Here is a 19150-nt window from a genome sequence, read left to right as displayed (position 1 = left end):
TCAAAAATACTCAAGTTAAAAAGAATGCAGTTCAAATAATAAACAGAATAACTGAAAATGAAAGGTGAATCCCAACAGTATCTGAGCTTGACAAAAAAATAATAAGTAAACGTAGTGACAGAAAACTGCAAAAGAGGGGGAAAAAAGGAGAAAAAAGGCAAATATTAGAGGGATTAATGGAAAAGAAAGGGTAGTTGGATAGCTGCAGTGAGGAAAGCAAGATTTGATCAAACGTTCAGGGGGTTGGTATAAAAAAAAATAAAAACTGCCAATGAAGAATGCACTCAGCTTGGAATTTATTCATAGACGTATTTATAATGCATGCCCACAGAATGAATGACTTCCCTTAGCATGCATGGCAGCTCTGGGCATGTGTGTGTAGCTTATTGTTGTGTGTTGCCAAGCTTGCATCAGTTGTGCAGTTGTGCAGTATGTCAGAGAGACAGGAGAATGCTGATTGATGAGAGTGCGATTGTTTTAACGGGCCTCCGGAGTGGATTCACCTTGAGATAGATTTGCTTTCTCACTGTACAGCGCTTCTGTTGCTGTTAGAGAAAATCAGAAGCAAGCAGACACATCTAATGTGCCTTTTTGTGACTTTTGTTTACCGGTGTGTGTTTTTAAATGTGCATATTTTTATGGCATAGTGTTCAAAGATAAAAGCGTTTAAATATGCCAAAAATATAAACAATGACAGAGACTAATAAACCAATAAAAATACGTACTACTCAAAATGTAACAAGTACAAGATGTGATCTCAAGAGCTCGGTGTCCTCGGATACATCAGTTGCTCTTCAGGCACTGTTAGAAATCAATGCCACTTCACTGGGATGCTGTTGATATTGATAAAAACATGTTGCTCTTCTAAGACAATTTAATCCCACCTTTAAGAGGGCAGTGCTGCAGAGATAGCAGAGAATTGTTTCTGGTTCACCCACCTTGCTTTAAACAAGACAGGACTTGCTAGATCTCCCTCTATACGAGGATCAATGGAGCAGCTAATTGTCTGACTGTTAATGCACCATTAAACTCTATTAGAAATACACATAAAATAACCCTTTTTCAATTAAAGTCCACTTATGTGTGGGTCACTGACATTTATGCAGCTTCCTTTAATTTGGTTGACTACATTTTAACATTTCACATGCTTTCTTTAATCATTTCAGTGTGTGTTTTATGAAAGAGCAGGTAGTGATTGTAAATCAGAGGGAAAACAGGAATACAGAAGTGATGGCTCTGAACAGCATAAAAATTGAGCCGTCTCTGAAGGATTTATATCTGCACATGTTAATACATTCAGCCTCTAGGTGTCTCTATAGCAAATCAGAGCTGCTCCTTCATCCTGCTTGGTGTCTCTGTCTGCTCTTCGCGCGCTTGTTGACTCTCTTAAACATCACATGAGGAAGTTGCTTCATTCTGTAAGTTTTCTTTGGCTTACAACGCGTTATCAAAATTAAAACCTTAAAGTTCTAAGACGGAATGTAATACTGAATATGCTGACTGCATTTATGGCGAAATAAGGGCGTTTTATCTGAATGTCATAGCGTTAAAATCGCAGCTGTGTGGGATGTGGTGAAAATGAATCAATTCCTGCTTCGGACACTTTGCAAGTTCTTAGTGAAAATATTGACTTCATTTGAGCTTCATGGTTTACATGAAAGCTGGTAATGTAACCTGAGTGGTGTTATCGGTTCAGTTACACATATTTATTCAAAATAGGACTTTTAAAAACTATGTATCATGCCTTATTTTCATTAAGGTGGCATCATCATGTTGTGTGGGTGTTTTACTGCAAGAGGAAAGAAAAATAGTAGCCTATCATGAGGAAAAAAGGTAGAAATATTAAAGCAATAGCTATCTGAAGACATCAAGTCTGAAGTTTGGTACAAATTGGATTTCCTGACTTCTTACATTAGTTAGAAAGTGGCTTAAAGACAACCAAGTCAATGCTTTGGAATAGTTTTCTTGAAGCCCTGCATAAATGATCTCAATCCTGAAAATAATTTGTTGGCAGTGCTAAAAATATGTGTGTGTGTGTGTGAGGAAGGAGGTCTGCAAACTTGTCTCAGTATCTGTTTTGTCAGTATTGGCCAAAATACCTTCAAACCATTATCAAAAGCTTGTGGAAAGATACCAGAAGCTTATCTAAATCATACAGTTTAAAACCAAATCTACCAAATACAAAGAATATGTGAACCTCTGAATTTAAAGAAAGTAATAAGGAAAAAACATATTATGAGGATAATCAAATACCAATTTGATTACAGTAACAGATCTAAAACACAAAAGTTTAGTCGGGGTCTACTTTGTGGACTCTGTGGCATTTATGCCTCTATAGAAAAGCTTTTTAACTCTGTGCTCTTGTTTTCTGTTTCTTTATGGACCATTTATTGTGTCTGGAATAAAGTAAATCATGATGAAGAATGCCTAAAATACTTTTGATTTAGATATATGACATTTTCAGCTAACTGAATTCACTTTGTATTGTTTTGCTGTAATTGTGAGACCAACAACTAGTAGTTGTTTAGAAGTTATGCTAGTTGCTCATTTACTTGGGTATCAGCTTCAACACCGTTATGACCCCGTGTTAAAGTGTCACTTATATATGCACTGCTTGTTCAGTATGTCCTTGTAAAGATATACATACACAGTTATTTTGCATGGTGTTTGAATGTTACTTCTTGTTTGTCTGATAAAAGAAATTAAGTAAAAATAAAATACAATCATTTAATCAAAATCTGTTTTATTAAAAATAAACAAAAAACTGTTTTCTGATGTTCATGCTCTTTTAAGCTTACTTTGGTTCGCTTCCTCAACTAAATTTCAAAACTATGCTTCACAAGTCTGAAAAGGTGGAGGGTCAGTCAGGCTGAATATGTTTTATTTTCTGTGTTCCTGTTCTATGAAAGCAAGAATTGAAAGAAAGCTTTCTGGCTTTAGACTAAGTATCTTCATATACTTTTGTCACTACGAGGTGTTCGCTAATTTCAAATGCATTTTGTTATGTTAGAAATAATACCAAACTAATGATCAAACTGAACAATTAAAGTGTAATTATACAATTTTCTATTTCTATGCAAAAATCTGCCTAAGAGTGTGCATGTGGAATTAACATTAAAAATAAATTTATTTGTATGACTGCAGCAGTACAAAAGAAGGCTGGATTCTTCCTGTGCTGCTTTTCAAATGTATAATTCTGATAGTAAAAAAAAAACAAATGTTGTAAAATATTTGCAGCCATTCTGCCTGGAATTGCAGATACAGTGTTGTTCCTTTTTTACTCTGGGGATAAATCCCCCTCAGGAATGCAATATATAAATTGTGAATAGAGACATTTTCTTTGATTAATTTGAAACCAGAACTTGAGAAGTCATGTCTCCCCTCCTCTCCTGTAGATTAGCCTCACCTTTTGACCAGTCAGATCATGGATCAAGAGTGGACACCTTTGGACTGTCTGCTGCCTTCAGGTACTATTCTCTAAAGCAACAGATTTTTAAACATAAACGTGTCTGTAAAAAGTGCTGGTCTAACGAGATGTGGGCTTTCCCTTTAGGTAAAGCTCTAAAACTCGTGTGGTAAACAGGTGCAATAGACACTAAATGTGGTAGAAAAATGCAGTCAAGACTTCAAGCCTGATATAGCAAATAACTTAGCTTATCTAGTATGTCCAATGACTCGCTCTTCTTTTTAAGATAGTAAATAGCATAATTATGCTTGTGTGTAAACTGGAGATTGTTTATTACTGGCTTTCTTTATATTTAAAAGTTTTCTTCTTTGGATATATTCATCATCCACAATAGCCAAGTATTGGAGTCCCATGAGGACCAGCACAGGAGAAACTTTCAGTTAAGAAATTGTACTCCATTCAGTGACATTAAAAAGACGGCAGAGTAGAAGTTAATACATGTATGCTGTTTATTTTTTTTTATCAGTCATGGAAGTTCCTTTATCTAGCGTTATGGAAGTGTTTTATGCTCTGATATTGTCCTATCTTAAGTGGTCATTTGGCAATAGATGGGGTACTGTACACCCTGGACAGGTTGCCTTGTCCATCACAGGGCCAGGCAGACACACAGGACAAACAACCATGTAGCCAGATACTCAGACCTAAGGTCAATTAACTGGTTTGTCCCCAGTCATGCCTGCTTTCTTTGTTGTATTTTGAAAGTAATGGCCAATGGAAATTGTAAACTAATTTTCTAACTTTCTGAGGAAGCTAGTTTTGCTGCAGTGCTAAAGTTAGTTTGAAAATGTATTTTTAGTTGGTTTCTCAAAACAGCTACACTACTATTTTTTTTTGCCATCGTCACCATTGAAATGTTATGTTTGATATTTTTCACGTAAAGTTAATTTAGATATGTTTTTTTGCCCATCTGTCATCATAAGCAGTTCTCATTTTCCATATTAGAGAGAGTGGATAATTTTTTTTTCTATTTCAATGCTGAAACATGTAGTTGGTGAAAGCAACATTACTTTGTACATTTCCTTCTTGGTGAATGCTAAAGAAAGGGTTGTAATCATTTCTTTGAAGCCGTTAAAATAAAGATTCCTTTTAAATTGGATCACAACCTGATATCTAGATAGCATGAGACAATGTCAGCATTTTATCCTATTTGGTATTCCATCACACTACGTCTAAATACTAAGAAAAGGGTGGCACTTTTTACAGACAGTTAAGTTTTAAAACCAGACCATAAACTGCCTTTGGGCACATTATCGTTTCAGCAAATGGAACCAGAGTGAGCTAGCCATAAAAATGAGAAACACAGTTGTGAGGCTAAAAATTCAGACCTTTGATTCAAAATACCCAGTAAGCCATTGATCTTGCCTTGTCATACATTCTTATTTGTAATGTGTGATAATCTGCAATAAGCTCAGAAGATATCTGATCTATGAAGGCATGGACACGCAACACCTAGTATGGTGTACAGTCGTGTCTGCTTCAAGAAATTTTTCACGAAACCTACAAGATTATTGAGTCTTGTTGGTCTTTCGGGTTGGTTTCTCTAAATTGGATTGGTTTCAAGACCCTCACATACAGATTTGATTGGATTAAATTCTTGGGATTGCTATTGCTGGGTCTGCTGTTTCCAAACCTAAGGTGACTATTTTTTCTTTTGAAGAATGTGTTAAAGTTTTTCAACTCTGCAATAATTTTTGAAATAATTTGTTATGAAACTTTAGTTGTTTCTGAGCAGTTTATGCAGGGTGACACTGTATCTTATTGAAAAAAAAAAACAGCTTCTATAGAGAGGTGTCTCATGGGAGGAGTAGTTGATGCACAAAAGTCTTGGGTAACACATGTCAAGACAGCATCTACATAACAGTCAGACAAGGTTTCCCTGCAATATATTGGATTGTAAAAAAGGAAACCAGTGTTGTTCACCTTTGACCTCTGTGTGTAGGCTTATTTGTCTGCATTTGATCAAATGCATGCTTCACAACACTGTCCCACTTGTCTTCCTCTTTCTGTTTTGAACAGTCAGGGAATTGCACTCCAGAAACAAATCACTTGCCCTTCGATGACACCTCTCTGTATATGTACTGGCTACGTCTTTTTGATGTACTTTGAAGACACGGCTTGATTCTTAAAATTTTGCCAAAAAGTAATAAGCAGGCTTACTCTTGAATTAATTCCCTGATGTCATTTGACATAACTTTGCTCACACAACACTGCAATTTTAATTTGACTCACAAAAGGAGTCATTTGCAAATTCAAATTGTTTTTATTGTTAACTTTATTCAGACACTTTGTCTGTTTACTGACATCCTTAACACATAAAGACCACCCACAACATGTAGCCATCTCCAAATGTAGCACGTGCCTTAGATTTTAAGCATAATTTAAAAACTGACCTTATTTCTTTGGAGAAAGAAATTCTTCTGCTTTTCTCTACACCTGAGAGGAAAGCTGGGTACAGCTGCCTTTAGCCACTGCTGCTGGTACAAGGAGTTTGTGAGCTCCCAGGTGGTGTCTGTGTGTCTGTCTGCTTGTCTCTCCGTGTGTTTCTGAGTGGAGAGAGAGGGAGAGAGAGCAGAGGAATCGAGCCTGATGTAAGCCTGAGGACAGGCTTTACCCAGACCAGTAAAGGTCAAGGAGATTGTACAACAATTTTGGCCTGCAGAGCTGACAGAAAGGCACTTGTAGTTTTATGACATGTCTTGTAGTACAGCTGGTTACATTTCTTGATTCTGTCATTCATTTGATGCATTTTATAAAGAGTGTGTTTTTAATGTGACAGAAGTTCCTGCTTCACAAGATTATCTATTCACTGTAATATATTTAGTAATAAAGAAGGTTACTGGGTTTTTCTTTTTTAATAAAAAGAAGAAAAAAGCACTTTCCCATCTTTGTCCCAATTTAATTATGTTGTGAAGGTTTCACACAAGCTACGAATATTGTTCTTCCAGAGAGAAAGATAAAAATAGAGATCTTAGGATTGAAAGCCACATGCTATGTCCTCGACACACTCAGCTCTGTCTGAGCCTGTCTGATCCCATTTTTGGTTTCATTGGTATACAGCAGTCGCAAATGTTCAAAAAAACACAACAATTGTAGACTTTGTGTTGATCAGATGCGTTTCATTCATCTGAATACTTGGAAAGAACACCTTTTCAATATATACAATGGTCTCATCTGTTCTGTTGCATTTCCCGAGGCTACAGTTCTGTGCAATGTGGTTATGAGCTTTTAGTTCTCCGGGGTTTCTGAAGGTCTTTGGCATTTTTTTTTATGTTCTGCTCTTTACTTATTTTCACTCCATCTGGCATACCTAGCGACTTTCTCAGATGTTAGGTTACTTAAAGCAGACCAGTGAGTCCTTTGTTACTGCCAGCCTGTCTCTAAGACATCTGACTTGCTCTGCTGTCCTTTCATCTGCAATAAAACACTGAAAGCAAAAGGTTGACAAGCTGGGAAAGTATTTCTTCTACTATTAAAGTGATTACCAAATAGCTGATAGCCAGTAATTTGATGTCTTCATGTGGTGTGTTATGAAGTTTTTAATGCATGTAAAAAAAACATATACATTCAGACATCTATACAATGTCTGAAAGTAATATTTTTTTATGGTATAGGAGGGAAAACTACACCATTTTCCACAAATCTTTTGAAGGTGGCCTATTCACTCCAAAATATTACTTTGTGCCTGCAAAATAGGCATACGTCTACATGTTGTATGCCTATTTTTGCTTTTATGCCTAAATTTGCTTGTGATAGTCAACTTACACTCATTTCTAAACTTGTTTTTTGGCAACAGTATGCTCCAACCATGACATGAGCTTGTAATGCTGATTCTCTTTACATTCAGTATGAAAGATGTAAAAGACTGATTTACTTTTCTGCTTTTTAATAAATTCTTATAGAGTTCAACATAAATGTTGCCAAATGAAGCTCAAATAAAGCAAAGCTCTTTCAAGTATTTTCCAATTTCCTACTTTCCCCTGTTTTACAGTATTTCTTTTTAACTGCACCCACATTTTGTGTTTGATTGCTAATGAAAGACAAACATATATAATAATATAATTATTCAAGTTTGTTGAAATAAAGAAAATAGAAGAATAAGACTGGGAGCGTCCTTGAATATACCCTATTCTACTTCTTGAACAATTAATAATGTGTTGTATGTTTTTTTTAACCAAGGCAGAATTAGAGTTTTTAATAAATATAGGAGTTTCAAATTCATATGATAAATTTGGACTTAAAGTGTAAACAGCTTTGCCTTCGGGATGTGGAATCTACTGGGATAAGCCTGGTGACTGACTGCTCATTTCCCCTTCAGCTATTTGCAAGTTCCCATTTTACAAATTACTTTTGTGACAAACAAATGCTTCTCAGAGGCAATATTTATGCCTAAAAAGTTTTGGTTTATACGGTAAAAGACAAACTTGCTTGTTCTTTGGTTGATCAACTGGAAAACAAACAAGCTAGTGCAGTGAGCAAAGTCTGGGACAATGCTTTGTTATGTTTGTTTAATTCTTCCCATTACATTTGTGACTATAGTATGGATACATAACTTCAAATTACATTTAAAAAACCTAGAAGTTGCTGCTTTGCAATCAACTTTACAGTGTTTGACAGAACAGAATAAACCAATTGACTTCCATCAAAAAACCCTTTTGGTCTTGTTCTAAAGGAAACTTGAATGAATGAATGATTTTCAGTTATTTTGTCCAAAGCTGATGACTAAGTAGAGTTGTCCTTCCAACCAATATGCTATTTTGGGTCCTGTCTGCGCTATTTTCCTATGATATATGAACTTGAGTAAAGTCAAGGTGTCAAAGTGCAGGTTAGCTTTGTCTTTCTTCTACTTCAGAATTGATCTCCCAGTGCTTACAGCTCATAGTCACCGTTTTAGTCACTGCAGCAGTTGATCAGTATTCATTCTGAAAATATGACCAACCCTCTATAACTTGTGTTTCTGGACTTGGTTATTGATGACATTGTTGTTACAAGAAACAATGTTTGAGAATGGTCCATGTTGCGAATCCAAAGAGGGCAGCAAACAATAACGTTGTGGACAAAGTTCTGTGTTGGAGTACTTTCTCACTGGTGTCTCCAGATAGTTAAATTTCAGAAGCTTTTCATTCTGAATGGCAACTAGATTAACGGTAACAAGTACACTATCTACTGAAATTATTTTATCCACACTTGGCATAGAAGTGAATGTCATAGAGGATATCTGTATCATCATTGGCAAAAATAGTACAGTGGTTTTACAAAAGCTTTAGATTTTTGATACAGTGTGCTTCAGACTGAGTCGTTCCAAAGTTTTAAAGTAATTGTTTTCAAGCTGTCAGCCTGAGATAAACTGCTCTTGTTTCATTTGCTTATTTTTTGGATTTCAGTGTACCAAATGCCTCTCATTAACTGTTTTGTTCCTCCAGCCTGATTTCACTGTCTTAGTAATTTATCTTGCTGTTTATTTTGAGTACACAGCAAACAAATGTCACTTGACTTGGTAATTACTAAAGGACCTGCTTAACTGGTAAAGATATAATAACCAACACTTGTGTATAAAATTGCTTTTGCATCACCTTTATTAGAAAGAGTATTGTTAGGTAATTAGGGATGCTATTTCCTCATCTTTTATTGTGAACGGCATGCACTTACCCTGAAATTACTCAGTAGTGCTAGCAGTTTCTTGCATTTATAAAATATGTCCACAATTAGTCATCTGTAAAATTTATCCTGTGGAATTCATCTGAAAAAGAAAAAAAGCAAATCTGTTTTGGGGGTAAAATGTAAACAGTGAAAAGGTGTAGTGACCTGGTTGCATAAATGTGCACACCCTTTAACCAACCAATTGCATTATTTTACAAAAGTCTAAAGTTTGCAGAGAGGTTACACAGAGGTTTAGTGTGATATCATTGTATTTTAGGAGAAGGATACACAATCCATCCATCAATCCCTTTTCTTCTGCTTATCCAGGGTTGTGTCGCGGGGGTAGCAGCTTAAGAAGGGAGGTCCAGACTTCTCTCTCCCCAGGCACTTGTTCCAGCTCTTCCAGTGGAATCCCAAGGCATTCCCAGGCCAGTCGAGAAACATAGTCTCTCCAGTGTGTCCTGGGTCTTCCCCAGGGCCTCCTCCCTGTGGGACGTGTCCCGAACACCTCACCAGGGAGGCGTCCAGGTGGCATCATGACCAGGTGCCCGAGCCACCTCAGCTGGCTCTTCTCGATGTGAGGGAGCAGCGGCTCTACTCTGAGTCCCTCCCGGATGACCGAGCTTCTCGTCCTATCTCTAAGGGAGAGCCCAGACACCATACGGAGAAATAGGCCGCTTGTATCCGTGGATACACAATGTTAGTGTTATTTAGATACCATGGGATGACTAAAGCAGTCATAAATAATTATAGAAAACATGGGAAAACAATGACAATATAAGAATCGGACATTTCTTCCAATGTTATTGGAAAGACGAGTTAGCAAATGGTCAGGGAAGCTCCTAAGAGGCTAACGGCAATAATGAAGCATTTGCATAATTTTTATTTTGTTACTTTTTAGTGGCCTTTATTGAACAGGTAATGGACAGGAAGGAAGAAGATAGAAGGGGAAGAAATGCATCTAATACCCCGAGATAGAGAATGAAACCCAGGGCGCATTTAGGACTACAGGCCCTTCAAATGGTGTACTCGCTCTACCAACTGAGCCATTAAGCCCCTCGGAGTTGCAGGAATTTTTTAACAGGGACTGGTTGTAGGTGACCACAATCTCTGTAATTTTACGTATGTCCTTACTATAGTTTTTATTTGCCAAATAAAACCTGAAGGCCCATCTAAAATCTTCATAAACTGTGTAAGAAATCATCGTCTGACAAAAGTTGAAATTTGTCTCACAATTCCAAATATATGTTTTACACAGAAACAATATTGCACATTGCTATGCACATTGCTATGCACTTAAACATATTTTTAGCACCAGGCACTACAGAGGTGATCAGCTGAAAAGGGCAGTGGACAACAGATGTCCTCAAGTGTGCAAATGCTTCAAAGTTTAGATGTAGCCTCCCATTAGAGTCACACCAAAGACTGTAAGCTGTAGTTAAATCAATAGGTGTTACAATTCAATGTGATTAAAATCATTAACCTGGTGAAACAGTTTTGAACAGTAATTTTGGTATTGTTAGGCTCAACAGGGTTATCATCCAACTGTTACTTTTAAAAGGTGCAACAATTTCTGTGCTTCAAATGAAAAGATGCCCCCTTAATCATACTGTGTGACTGTTGCTTTTGCACATTGCACAATAAAGGAAGAGTGCTGCTCAGGAAAAAATTTCTTGGAATTAATTAGTTTCTCACTTTCTCTGTTCCGTCTTGCTCTCTATGCACAGCCTTCTTTTCATGGAGCAGTGTTATCAGGTAATGAGTTTTTTCGTCTTTCTTTTGGAATGGGGAAAAATTAAAGTGCAATGTGAGACGAGTGTCAACTTGAGTGTGAATTAAGCATATGTTATATACTTGACATTTTTCCTTGTGTGTAATTTGTGCCAAACAGAATTGTTCCTGATTTCCTTTTTGCATTCAGCTTGCAAATTAGACACACAAATGAATGTTGATGTTGCAAAAAATACATCAATTTCTGTAAAGAAAATATTAGCAGCTTCAGCCGACTTTGTGAAAGATATGTTTACTTGAACTTGTTAGTTTACCTTTATAAGGGATTTCTCACAAGGGTAAAGTTTGAGGATCTCAAAGACTGAAAAATATTTAACCAAGCATGTATAAATAAGTTACCTTTAGCACTTACACATTTGTTGTGTTTGGTATTAAATATTAAATAGGTTTTCAGTACCCTGGACTATTAAAACATTTTTTCACCACTTCCACCGTACTATAAAATGCATTTCCCGCCATTAGATCAGTTTGGAAGGAATTTCTAAGGCTTCCTCAGTTTTCCCTCTTTCAGGAAGTAGACTCAACCTTCAGAAGAGAATATAAAAGCATCCCTTGGATGTCTGTATTTTAAAATCCCAGTGTGCACATCTACCCGTAAAAAGCATTGCTAGAGGTTGTGTGAACAAAGGAACTATGGAGTTATGAGTCATTTTGTTTGCATGCTGGCATTCGTTATTCTGTTTCTTGGGTCTAAAACTGTTTTTAAGAGTGTGACAAACCACACTCGCAGCTTTTGTTTCCAGTCTGGCATAATCTAGTCTAAATTATTTTTAGCTTTACAATACTACATTATCACATGGCATTTTAAGTGGTGATGTTTTGTTTTACAATAGGCAAAGCCCAGCAGATAAAGGAATAGAAGAGTAAACATTCAACTTGCCTTTATTTGTTGGAGATAGTTTTGTAAAAAAAAAAAAAAATTAATTCAAGACAGATGCCAGCTTGTTTCATTGCTTTCAGGCTGATGAGTAATATGTTTACTGGTTCTGCGTTGGGTTTGCTATTCTTGACGTTCGATATGAGGGACTTTATATTCATGAAAAGATTATGATCATTTCACTATCATTTTAGCAGCTCTTTAAATCTACAAGTTGTTTTGGTAAACTTGACACTTAAGCTGCAGCTGGCTGTGAATCAGATGTTGAAGCAGCGGGTGACTCTTATAATAAAAAACATCTGAAAAAACCGTAAAGGTCAAACATTGTTTATGTCTAACATTATTGCTATGCAGATGCAGTTTCTCATCATCCTTTTCTACCTCAGACATTTATTTTTCTGCTCAGCAGCATGCCTAATGGGAGATACACACTATTATAATGGTCTGTTCATCCACCCTCTTTGTCTGTTATAGTCTGGAGAATGCCACAGTGAGCTTCATCCCAATTTAGAAGTTCTTTAAAAATAGTTTGGTCAGTTTTTACCAATCTCAACCCTAATTTATGGAAGTTTTCAAGTTCTCAAACAAGATTTAACTAGCTTGCAATGGAAATAATTTTATTTGACTTATTTAAATTATTAAATTTAAACAAAACAACTTGTAGATTTTGTCAGTTGCTGGCTTTTTTCCAGTATATACATTATAGAAATGTTTTCTGAGATATTGTTGCATGATAACATCTGAAGTGTTGTTTTTTGTAAAACAAGTTAGTTTTTTGCTGTGCTCTGCCTGATAATAATTGGCTAGTGAAGATGTGAAGATACATGTTTTTAATAAACGGTAAATACAATTATTAGTCAGCATAACTGTAGTGCAGTGGAGTGGTTCACAAAATTCAAGGTTTGGCACAGTTTGTTTATATTAGGTCACAGTTTTTTTGTTTGATTCTTATTTTTGCACACTTTTGTCACAAATTGATAATCCAACATTAATGGTTTTAAATTGTCAGTTATTCTATGAGGCATGTTATGTAGTCATGCAAATGCTTAAAAAAACTTATGATTTTCCATTAGGGATGTAATTGAGGAAGACTGAGGACAAAGCTAGATAAGATTTTGGGCAAATCTTTTTGATTTCAAAATGATTTTCTTTTTTTTTCATATATAAGGGTGGAAGCACTTTACATTAGCTTGTTACCCAGAACACAAAAGTCCTATATTTAATGTATTTGGTGTTTTTCTGCAGTTTTCTGCATGTCTCTCTCTACATTAGGTTCAAGATGTAATGTATTGCTAAAGCGTCAATGGGAAGAAATATTAATACATATTTTTGACTTCAATAGTCATAAAGCATCAGCCATAACTATAGATCAGCTGAAAAATAACTTTAAAACATCCTAATCAAGATCATCCCAACACTGAATCATTTCTCTTGTCAAAAACCAGAAAACTAACCATGCAACTTACATTTTTAATGCTCATTAAAGTAAAACAAGCAAACAAAAAACATAGCAACCCTCTATGCTACTCAGTCGTTCTTAAACTGCTAATGGCAAAAGCAGCTGTTAATTAGCAGCTCAGAAACATTTGGTAAATTGCACAACTTTCACTGAGACCTGTCAAATTAATCAAATTTACCCACATCCTGATGTGTGATAATGGCAGTGGCAATTTCCGCTCTTGATCGCATTGCTTCAGTTTTAACTTTCTGAATCAAACAGCTTCAACTCTGCATGGAGAAAAGGCTGACATTCCATTTATTGTTCCATCCCTAAAGTACAAGTCAGATTATTATTTAATCTTAATCACAAATGGCAATTCCTTAAGTAGATGCTTTCTTATTTATTGAATTTCTGTGTGCATGTGGGCGTGTGGAGGTGTGTGTGTGTGTGTGTGTGTGTGCAACTTTGTTTTCTGAGTTATTTATGCCGTTTGGCACTTTTAGAAGAATCTCAAGGTGACATTTCTTTGAAGACAGAGTTTTAAAGGCCACACATTTTCTCCTGTGGGCGCTAGTGTATGTATGGGAGGCGGATGCTTATGTGACAAAGGGTTATCTGAAAAGTCACGGTTGGTTGAGTTTGTCTTTTGTTCTCTGTACACTGGGAGCCAATTAGAACACAAGATTGACAAATGTGCTCCTCCTTCTTATCCTTCTTATCCTTCTTACCTACCCCTCCCTGTGTCTTCCTTTCTTTTCCTTTACCTGTATATTCTACTTTTCATTCTCTTTCTTTTAACATTCCTGTGCGGTGTTGACTTTTGTATTTAAAGTGACCTTCCAGTGATGTAAACTTTATAACAACATTAAGCTCACCTTTGCAACAATGTCAAACAGGGACATATTTTCAACTATTCTCTGCAAAGATTAGATAAATTCTTTGCACTTAAGTGTACAAAACCAAAAAGAGAGTTTCATTGTTTTCTCGAGTCATTTTGCTTTTGGAATTTTATAAAATCTGAAGAATATCTGATATGTATCTTCTCTTTCGTTGCTATTTTTTTCAAGCTTCTGTACCATTGGCATGAAAGATTTCTTTGCAAATATTTTAGCGTCATTGTACACTAATGAGTGTTGACTTTGCATAAAGTTCAGATAACAATTTCACACATTTTCATCACTAGCATGTTAATTTTGGGCTATTTCTGGAAGAAATGTAAATTCAATGTAGAAAGCCCGTTTATTTCATTCATTGGATTGGATGATTGAAGAATTTAGGCACATGGGCAATTAAAACTTTGCTTCCTTTACAAACAGGAGGCTCAGTAATGTAAGGAAAAATCATATACCTTCAAAAGAGCATGGCACTTCCTCATTTTGTTGGTCACCAGAGTGGTCACCCACTGCTGTGGGATGGCATCCCCAAACAGACTTCTTTGCTAGTCAGTCATCATTGTCCTGATCAGTCTGGCATGAATGGCACATCCAAGCTAATGCCACATCCATGTAGGTCTTAAACAAACCAGGGCACTGGTGACTTTTTACAAATTTGTGTTACCAGCATTTTGTTTATTTGGCTTTGTTCTAGATAGTTCCTGGGCTGTTCATTAACAACACACCCAATGTTAGCAGTTTGGGTCACATGGTTGAAACTTAGGTCACTGTTCAGTGTCCAATAACACATTGATTCCAAATGCTGTGAAGAAGGGTGGCTAAAGATCTACCCAAAGTTGTGCCAGTAACTTGTTTATAGGTAAAACACAATGGAACACTGGTAAAGAAGTGTCTGCATAGTTTAAAAAAAAAAAAAATCAACAACATATTCAAAATGTGAAATCTTATGTCCACTAAAAATGTCAAAGTTGTGTAGTCCACACCTTGGTAAAAGGATAGCCTGACTGCATATTGAAAGCCTCATTTTAGCAAGACTTTCTTGCCAAACTTCTGACCAGACCTGTAGATACAATTTTGAGGAAATAACACGTGGCTTGCATTTGAATATGGCATTTGCCATTGGTTTTGAAGTTGACTTTAAAAATGAATAAGAATCACTCGTAGTGCAGACAAGTGGAGAAGATAACTGTATAAGGAATAAAAAGTTTAAAGGCAAGGTGGAAAAAGGTTATGCTTTCATATATGGTCCATTAAGGTTTTTCCATGCAGCTCTTCCTTTACTTTGTCAATAAATGCAGATTTTTTGCCCCCACCCATCTCCTGCAGATAGATAGGTTACAATTTTAAAGTACTAGTCAGGGGATCTGCATTAGCAGCAGAGCAAAGGGGAAGCTTAAAGCAGGTTGATGAGGGGTTGAGGGAATAAATAAATTCCTGTTCTTTGAGACAAAGACTTTGACAAAGAAACAAGGTGGAACTCTGATAAGAGAGATAGAGAGATGCAGCTAACAAGTCCTGTTTTACAATTTTCAAAGTGCTTTTTCTGGTCACGTAGCCACAGCTGGTGCATGACGAAGGTCAGGGTATTCAGATGAGACTGGATTAAATGTGTTCAAGCAGATGTGCACACAGATTTGCCTTATTTTTTGACAAATGATAAGGACTTTGGTGTTAATTGCAACCGTGGTCAAGGAGAATGAAAGTACTGTAGTTACTACAAGTTATTGCTTAAACTGAATACTCAATGGGCGATTTAGGTTAACTTTGGATAATCTAAATTAGATCTAATTGAAAACATTTCGAACTCAGCTAAAATAAAGCTGACTTTGAAATGTTTCTTGTAGATTTTTTTTTTATTTCAGTGTCTTCTGAAAGTTGATTTCTAGCTCGTTGAGCAATAGCTATTTCTGTATCTCTTGTCTGGTCTCATATAGCCCCTCAAATAATCTCCAGTTTGCATTAAAAACTTGTCTTAAAAAATGAAATAAGGATATAACAATGTTTTACCTTTTTGTTCCATTCTCTTCAATAAACGCCCATCTCATCAGTGTACATCTGATTATTTTTGCTGTTTTTCTATCTCAGGCAAACAGAGGATTTGTCTAATCATTCTGAACCAGCCCATTGATAAGGACCACCTACACACCCTCTGGGGTAAAGGTATGTAACTCAAACATCACAAACACAGATCGCACAAGATCTTTTTTACAAATTTGTTTTAGTTAGATCGGTTTGAAGAGACCATATATTCCTTAAATTTTTTTGTGAAACTACGGTTTCTCTCTCGCCTATGTAGCCAACTTTGTGCTGAAGATTAAATTGATGCCATGTTGTTGAAAGTGCTTTGTATTGACTTTCAGACTGCCAGTGCTGTGGATTTTAAAAGTCACACAGCAGAACAAAGTTGACTTTAGGATAAGCTGAATATAAGCTAAAGACAAATTTGCTTGTTATCCTTAGCTGCTTTGAAATCCATAATTTTTTAAACACCTGTTGGACAAGCTGAGTATAAAACTGCAGACATGTAATGTGTCTAGCTGCTCCATCTCGATAGGGCCCAATCACAACCATATGGTGCTCGTTATATCTGCAAATTGCTAAGAACATGCCTCAGATGAATGGTAATTATACAGAATTTAACGACTGAGCTGAGTGAGAAGGATGCAGCATGCTACAGAGCTGTTAGCCAGATTACAAACAGTGAAAGGTTAACTTAATGATTCCTTTCCCCTTGCAAATATGTTTGTGTTCAAAAATAAATTAAAAGTAAAAAAAAATAAATAAATTTGGAAATGTGTAGTGTCCTACGTTTGTCACTTTGACATGTTTATTGTCTTTCTGAGCCTGAAGTTTTCTAAAAAATAAAAAATGCACTCCACACAAATGAATAGCTTAAGATCATATTTGGCTCCAAACTATAATAAGAAATGCAAGTTATTTTATTGTCTATTTTTACTTCATAACATTTGGTTACTTTTTGTGGAACAGTTGTTATTCAGAGTTGTATTTTTATTTTCCTGATTTGTTAGAAGATAATAAATGTCTCTTTGACCTTTAAATTTTAGTGATTTCTTCAATAATAGCATATATACTGTATATATGAGGCTTCTATTGAGTTTCTGTCACAGATAATGACATTCATAAGCAGGAGGTTTCTCTTAATTGTTTTGGTTTCACCAGGCGTAATGATGTACAATATACTGCAATGTCCAATCTTGCAATTGCAAATGACTGGCAAATAAACTCATAATCAGCATCCTAATGATAAATTACTTTAACATAGTTTAGTATTTCATTTCTTCCAGGTTAAAATAAAGGAGTTATTTTACAGGTATGGGATAAAAGCAAAGGGGACAAAACAGCAAAATAAGGGAAAAACTCTATTTAAGACAGGGGCTTTACAATCACATTAGGCATACTGTAATTGGTGCAGTATAAAGTGAATGAATGGCTCCACTTTTGCAATCACTGAATACTTATTAAGCCCAAGGGCATTTTGGTGACTCTGCTACAGAACATGCATCAGAACCCTGCTGACATCAAGTTTGCTGGGTGTATTTGAATCTCACTGCTTTTTTTTTGTGGTAACCACATAGTATAATTAGATTCCATGTGCACTCTGAAGCCATTGATTAGGAACAGACAAGTTATAAAACTTTTTAAAACAATGAACAGTGTATATATATGTTGTTTTTTTAGCAAAGGAACATCCCACATCTGAAATGTCAGCTAATGATTTGTTCAAATCCCCTTGCCTGAATTGTATTAAGAATACAAAATATTAAATGCCATTTTAACCTATGTCCTGCAAATTAATTTTGTTTTAATCTACTAATTACATCTAACAATGTGCCAAACAGAAAATGTATGTAAATTAAAATGAGACTGACAGTTTTTTTTTATTTGTTGCAAAAGGAGCAATACACAAAGAAGTGGCCTGAATCAGGTTATTTTGATGTCAAGGCCATGGAACATCAATTAAGTAATCCATTATAATTTATGAAAATGGAAACAACAAAGATTTATTTGGCAAGGTGTTTCATAAACAAACTAACTTTGAAGACAAAGTTTGATTAAACCAATAGAAACCACTTCTGATTGAATTTTAATGAACAAATCTTTGATATTCTTATCATCTGAGCAAAAACCTGAGCGGCACCTAAGCTCTCTCCATCTCAGCCGTGTAATGTCAGACTTTCTTCGACATTGGCTTGACATGAGACAACCTTTGCAGAACATTTCATAGCATTTGACAAAGAAAATCACATCATCTTGTTTTATGCTAAATGTTTTCTGCTCTTTGAGATAAAGATTGTTTTGAATTTCTGTAACTCAGTTAAGGAAGACATTTAACAAATCTTAAATGTGAGAAATCAAACATTCCAGCACAGATAAATCAAGGGCTAAAAGAAAGCTTTGTAAAAATGAAAAACTATGAAGTCAGTAAGTGTTTTTTCCCCAATATTTCATCTAAATTAAGTATTTGGTATAATTGGGTGGTATGACACTTTTAATAAATTGTTAGGAATTTTATAAACCTGCACAATATTCTTCTGAGACCTTTCTTCTAATGGCAATTATGTCAGAGATTGGGAATTATTCAGTTCTCCTTTTAACTTTCTCCTCTTAAAGTGACCCATCGTGGTTTTTGGAAGTGTTTTAATTATTATCCTGCTGTTAAAATTTTATTAACTTAAAAAGTTCAACCAGAAGCCCAAAGCATGATCTACTCAATATTTTTCATCTTAACCCTCCTGTTATGTTCGTTTCTAGGGTACAGCAAAAATGTTCGTGGGTCAATTTGACCCAGGGAGTGTTTAATCATGCAATAGTGTCAGAAACCAAAAAATTCCTCCAAAACATTTTTGTATCTGATTATTAACTCCAATACTAACCATTTCAATCAATATTTGTGCAATGATGTTTTATTATTTCTCAGAAATTAAGGATCAATGACGACAACCTGCTCATTTACTCATTTGGACATAAAAAATGGAATTTAGATTTTTAATGTCCAATGAAAAAAACCTAGACACAAAAAAACA

At 35.6% G+C, this 19150-nt stretch overlaps 1 protein-coding gene across 2 annotated transcripts in view; it reads left to right on the top strand.

Moving 5' to 3' along the window:
• The first annotated feature begins 1328 nt into the window (after window positions 1-1328).
• tpk1 (thiamin pyrophosphokinase 1) overlaps window positions 1329-19150 on the top strand; it is a 72231-nt gene continuing 54409 nt past the window's right edge. For both annotated transcript variants that reach the window (XM_032551516.1, XM_032551515.1), the window contains exons 1-3: window positions 1329-1418; window positions 3396-3467; window positions 16191-16265. In XM_032551516.1, coding sequence (XP_032407407.1) covers window positions 3425-3467; window positions 16191-16265 — 118 coding nt within the window. In that variant the 5' untranslated portion in view covers window positions 1329-1418; window positions 3396-3424. The remainder of the gene's footprint in view (window positions 1419-3395; window positions 3468-16190; window positions 16266-19150) is intronic.

The sequence above is a fragment of the Xiphophorus hellerii genome, chromosome 21, assembly GCF_003331165.1.
Source record: "Xiphophorus hellerii strain 12219 chromosome 21, Xiphophorus_hellerii-4.1, whole genome shotgun sequence".
Lineage (NCBI taxonomy): Eukaryota > Metazoa > Chordata > Actinopteri > Cyprinodontiformes > Poeciliidae > Xiphophorus > Xiphophorus hellerii.
This window is presented reverse-complemented; position numbering and strand designations above follow the sequence as displayed.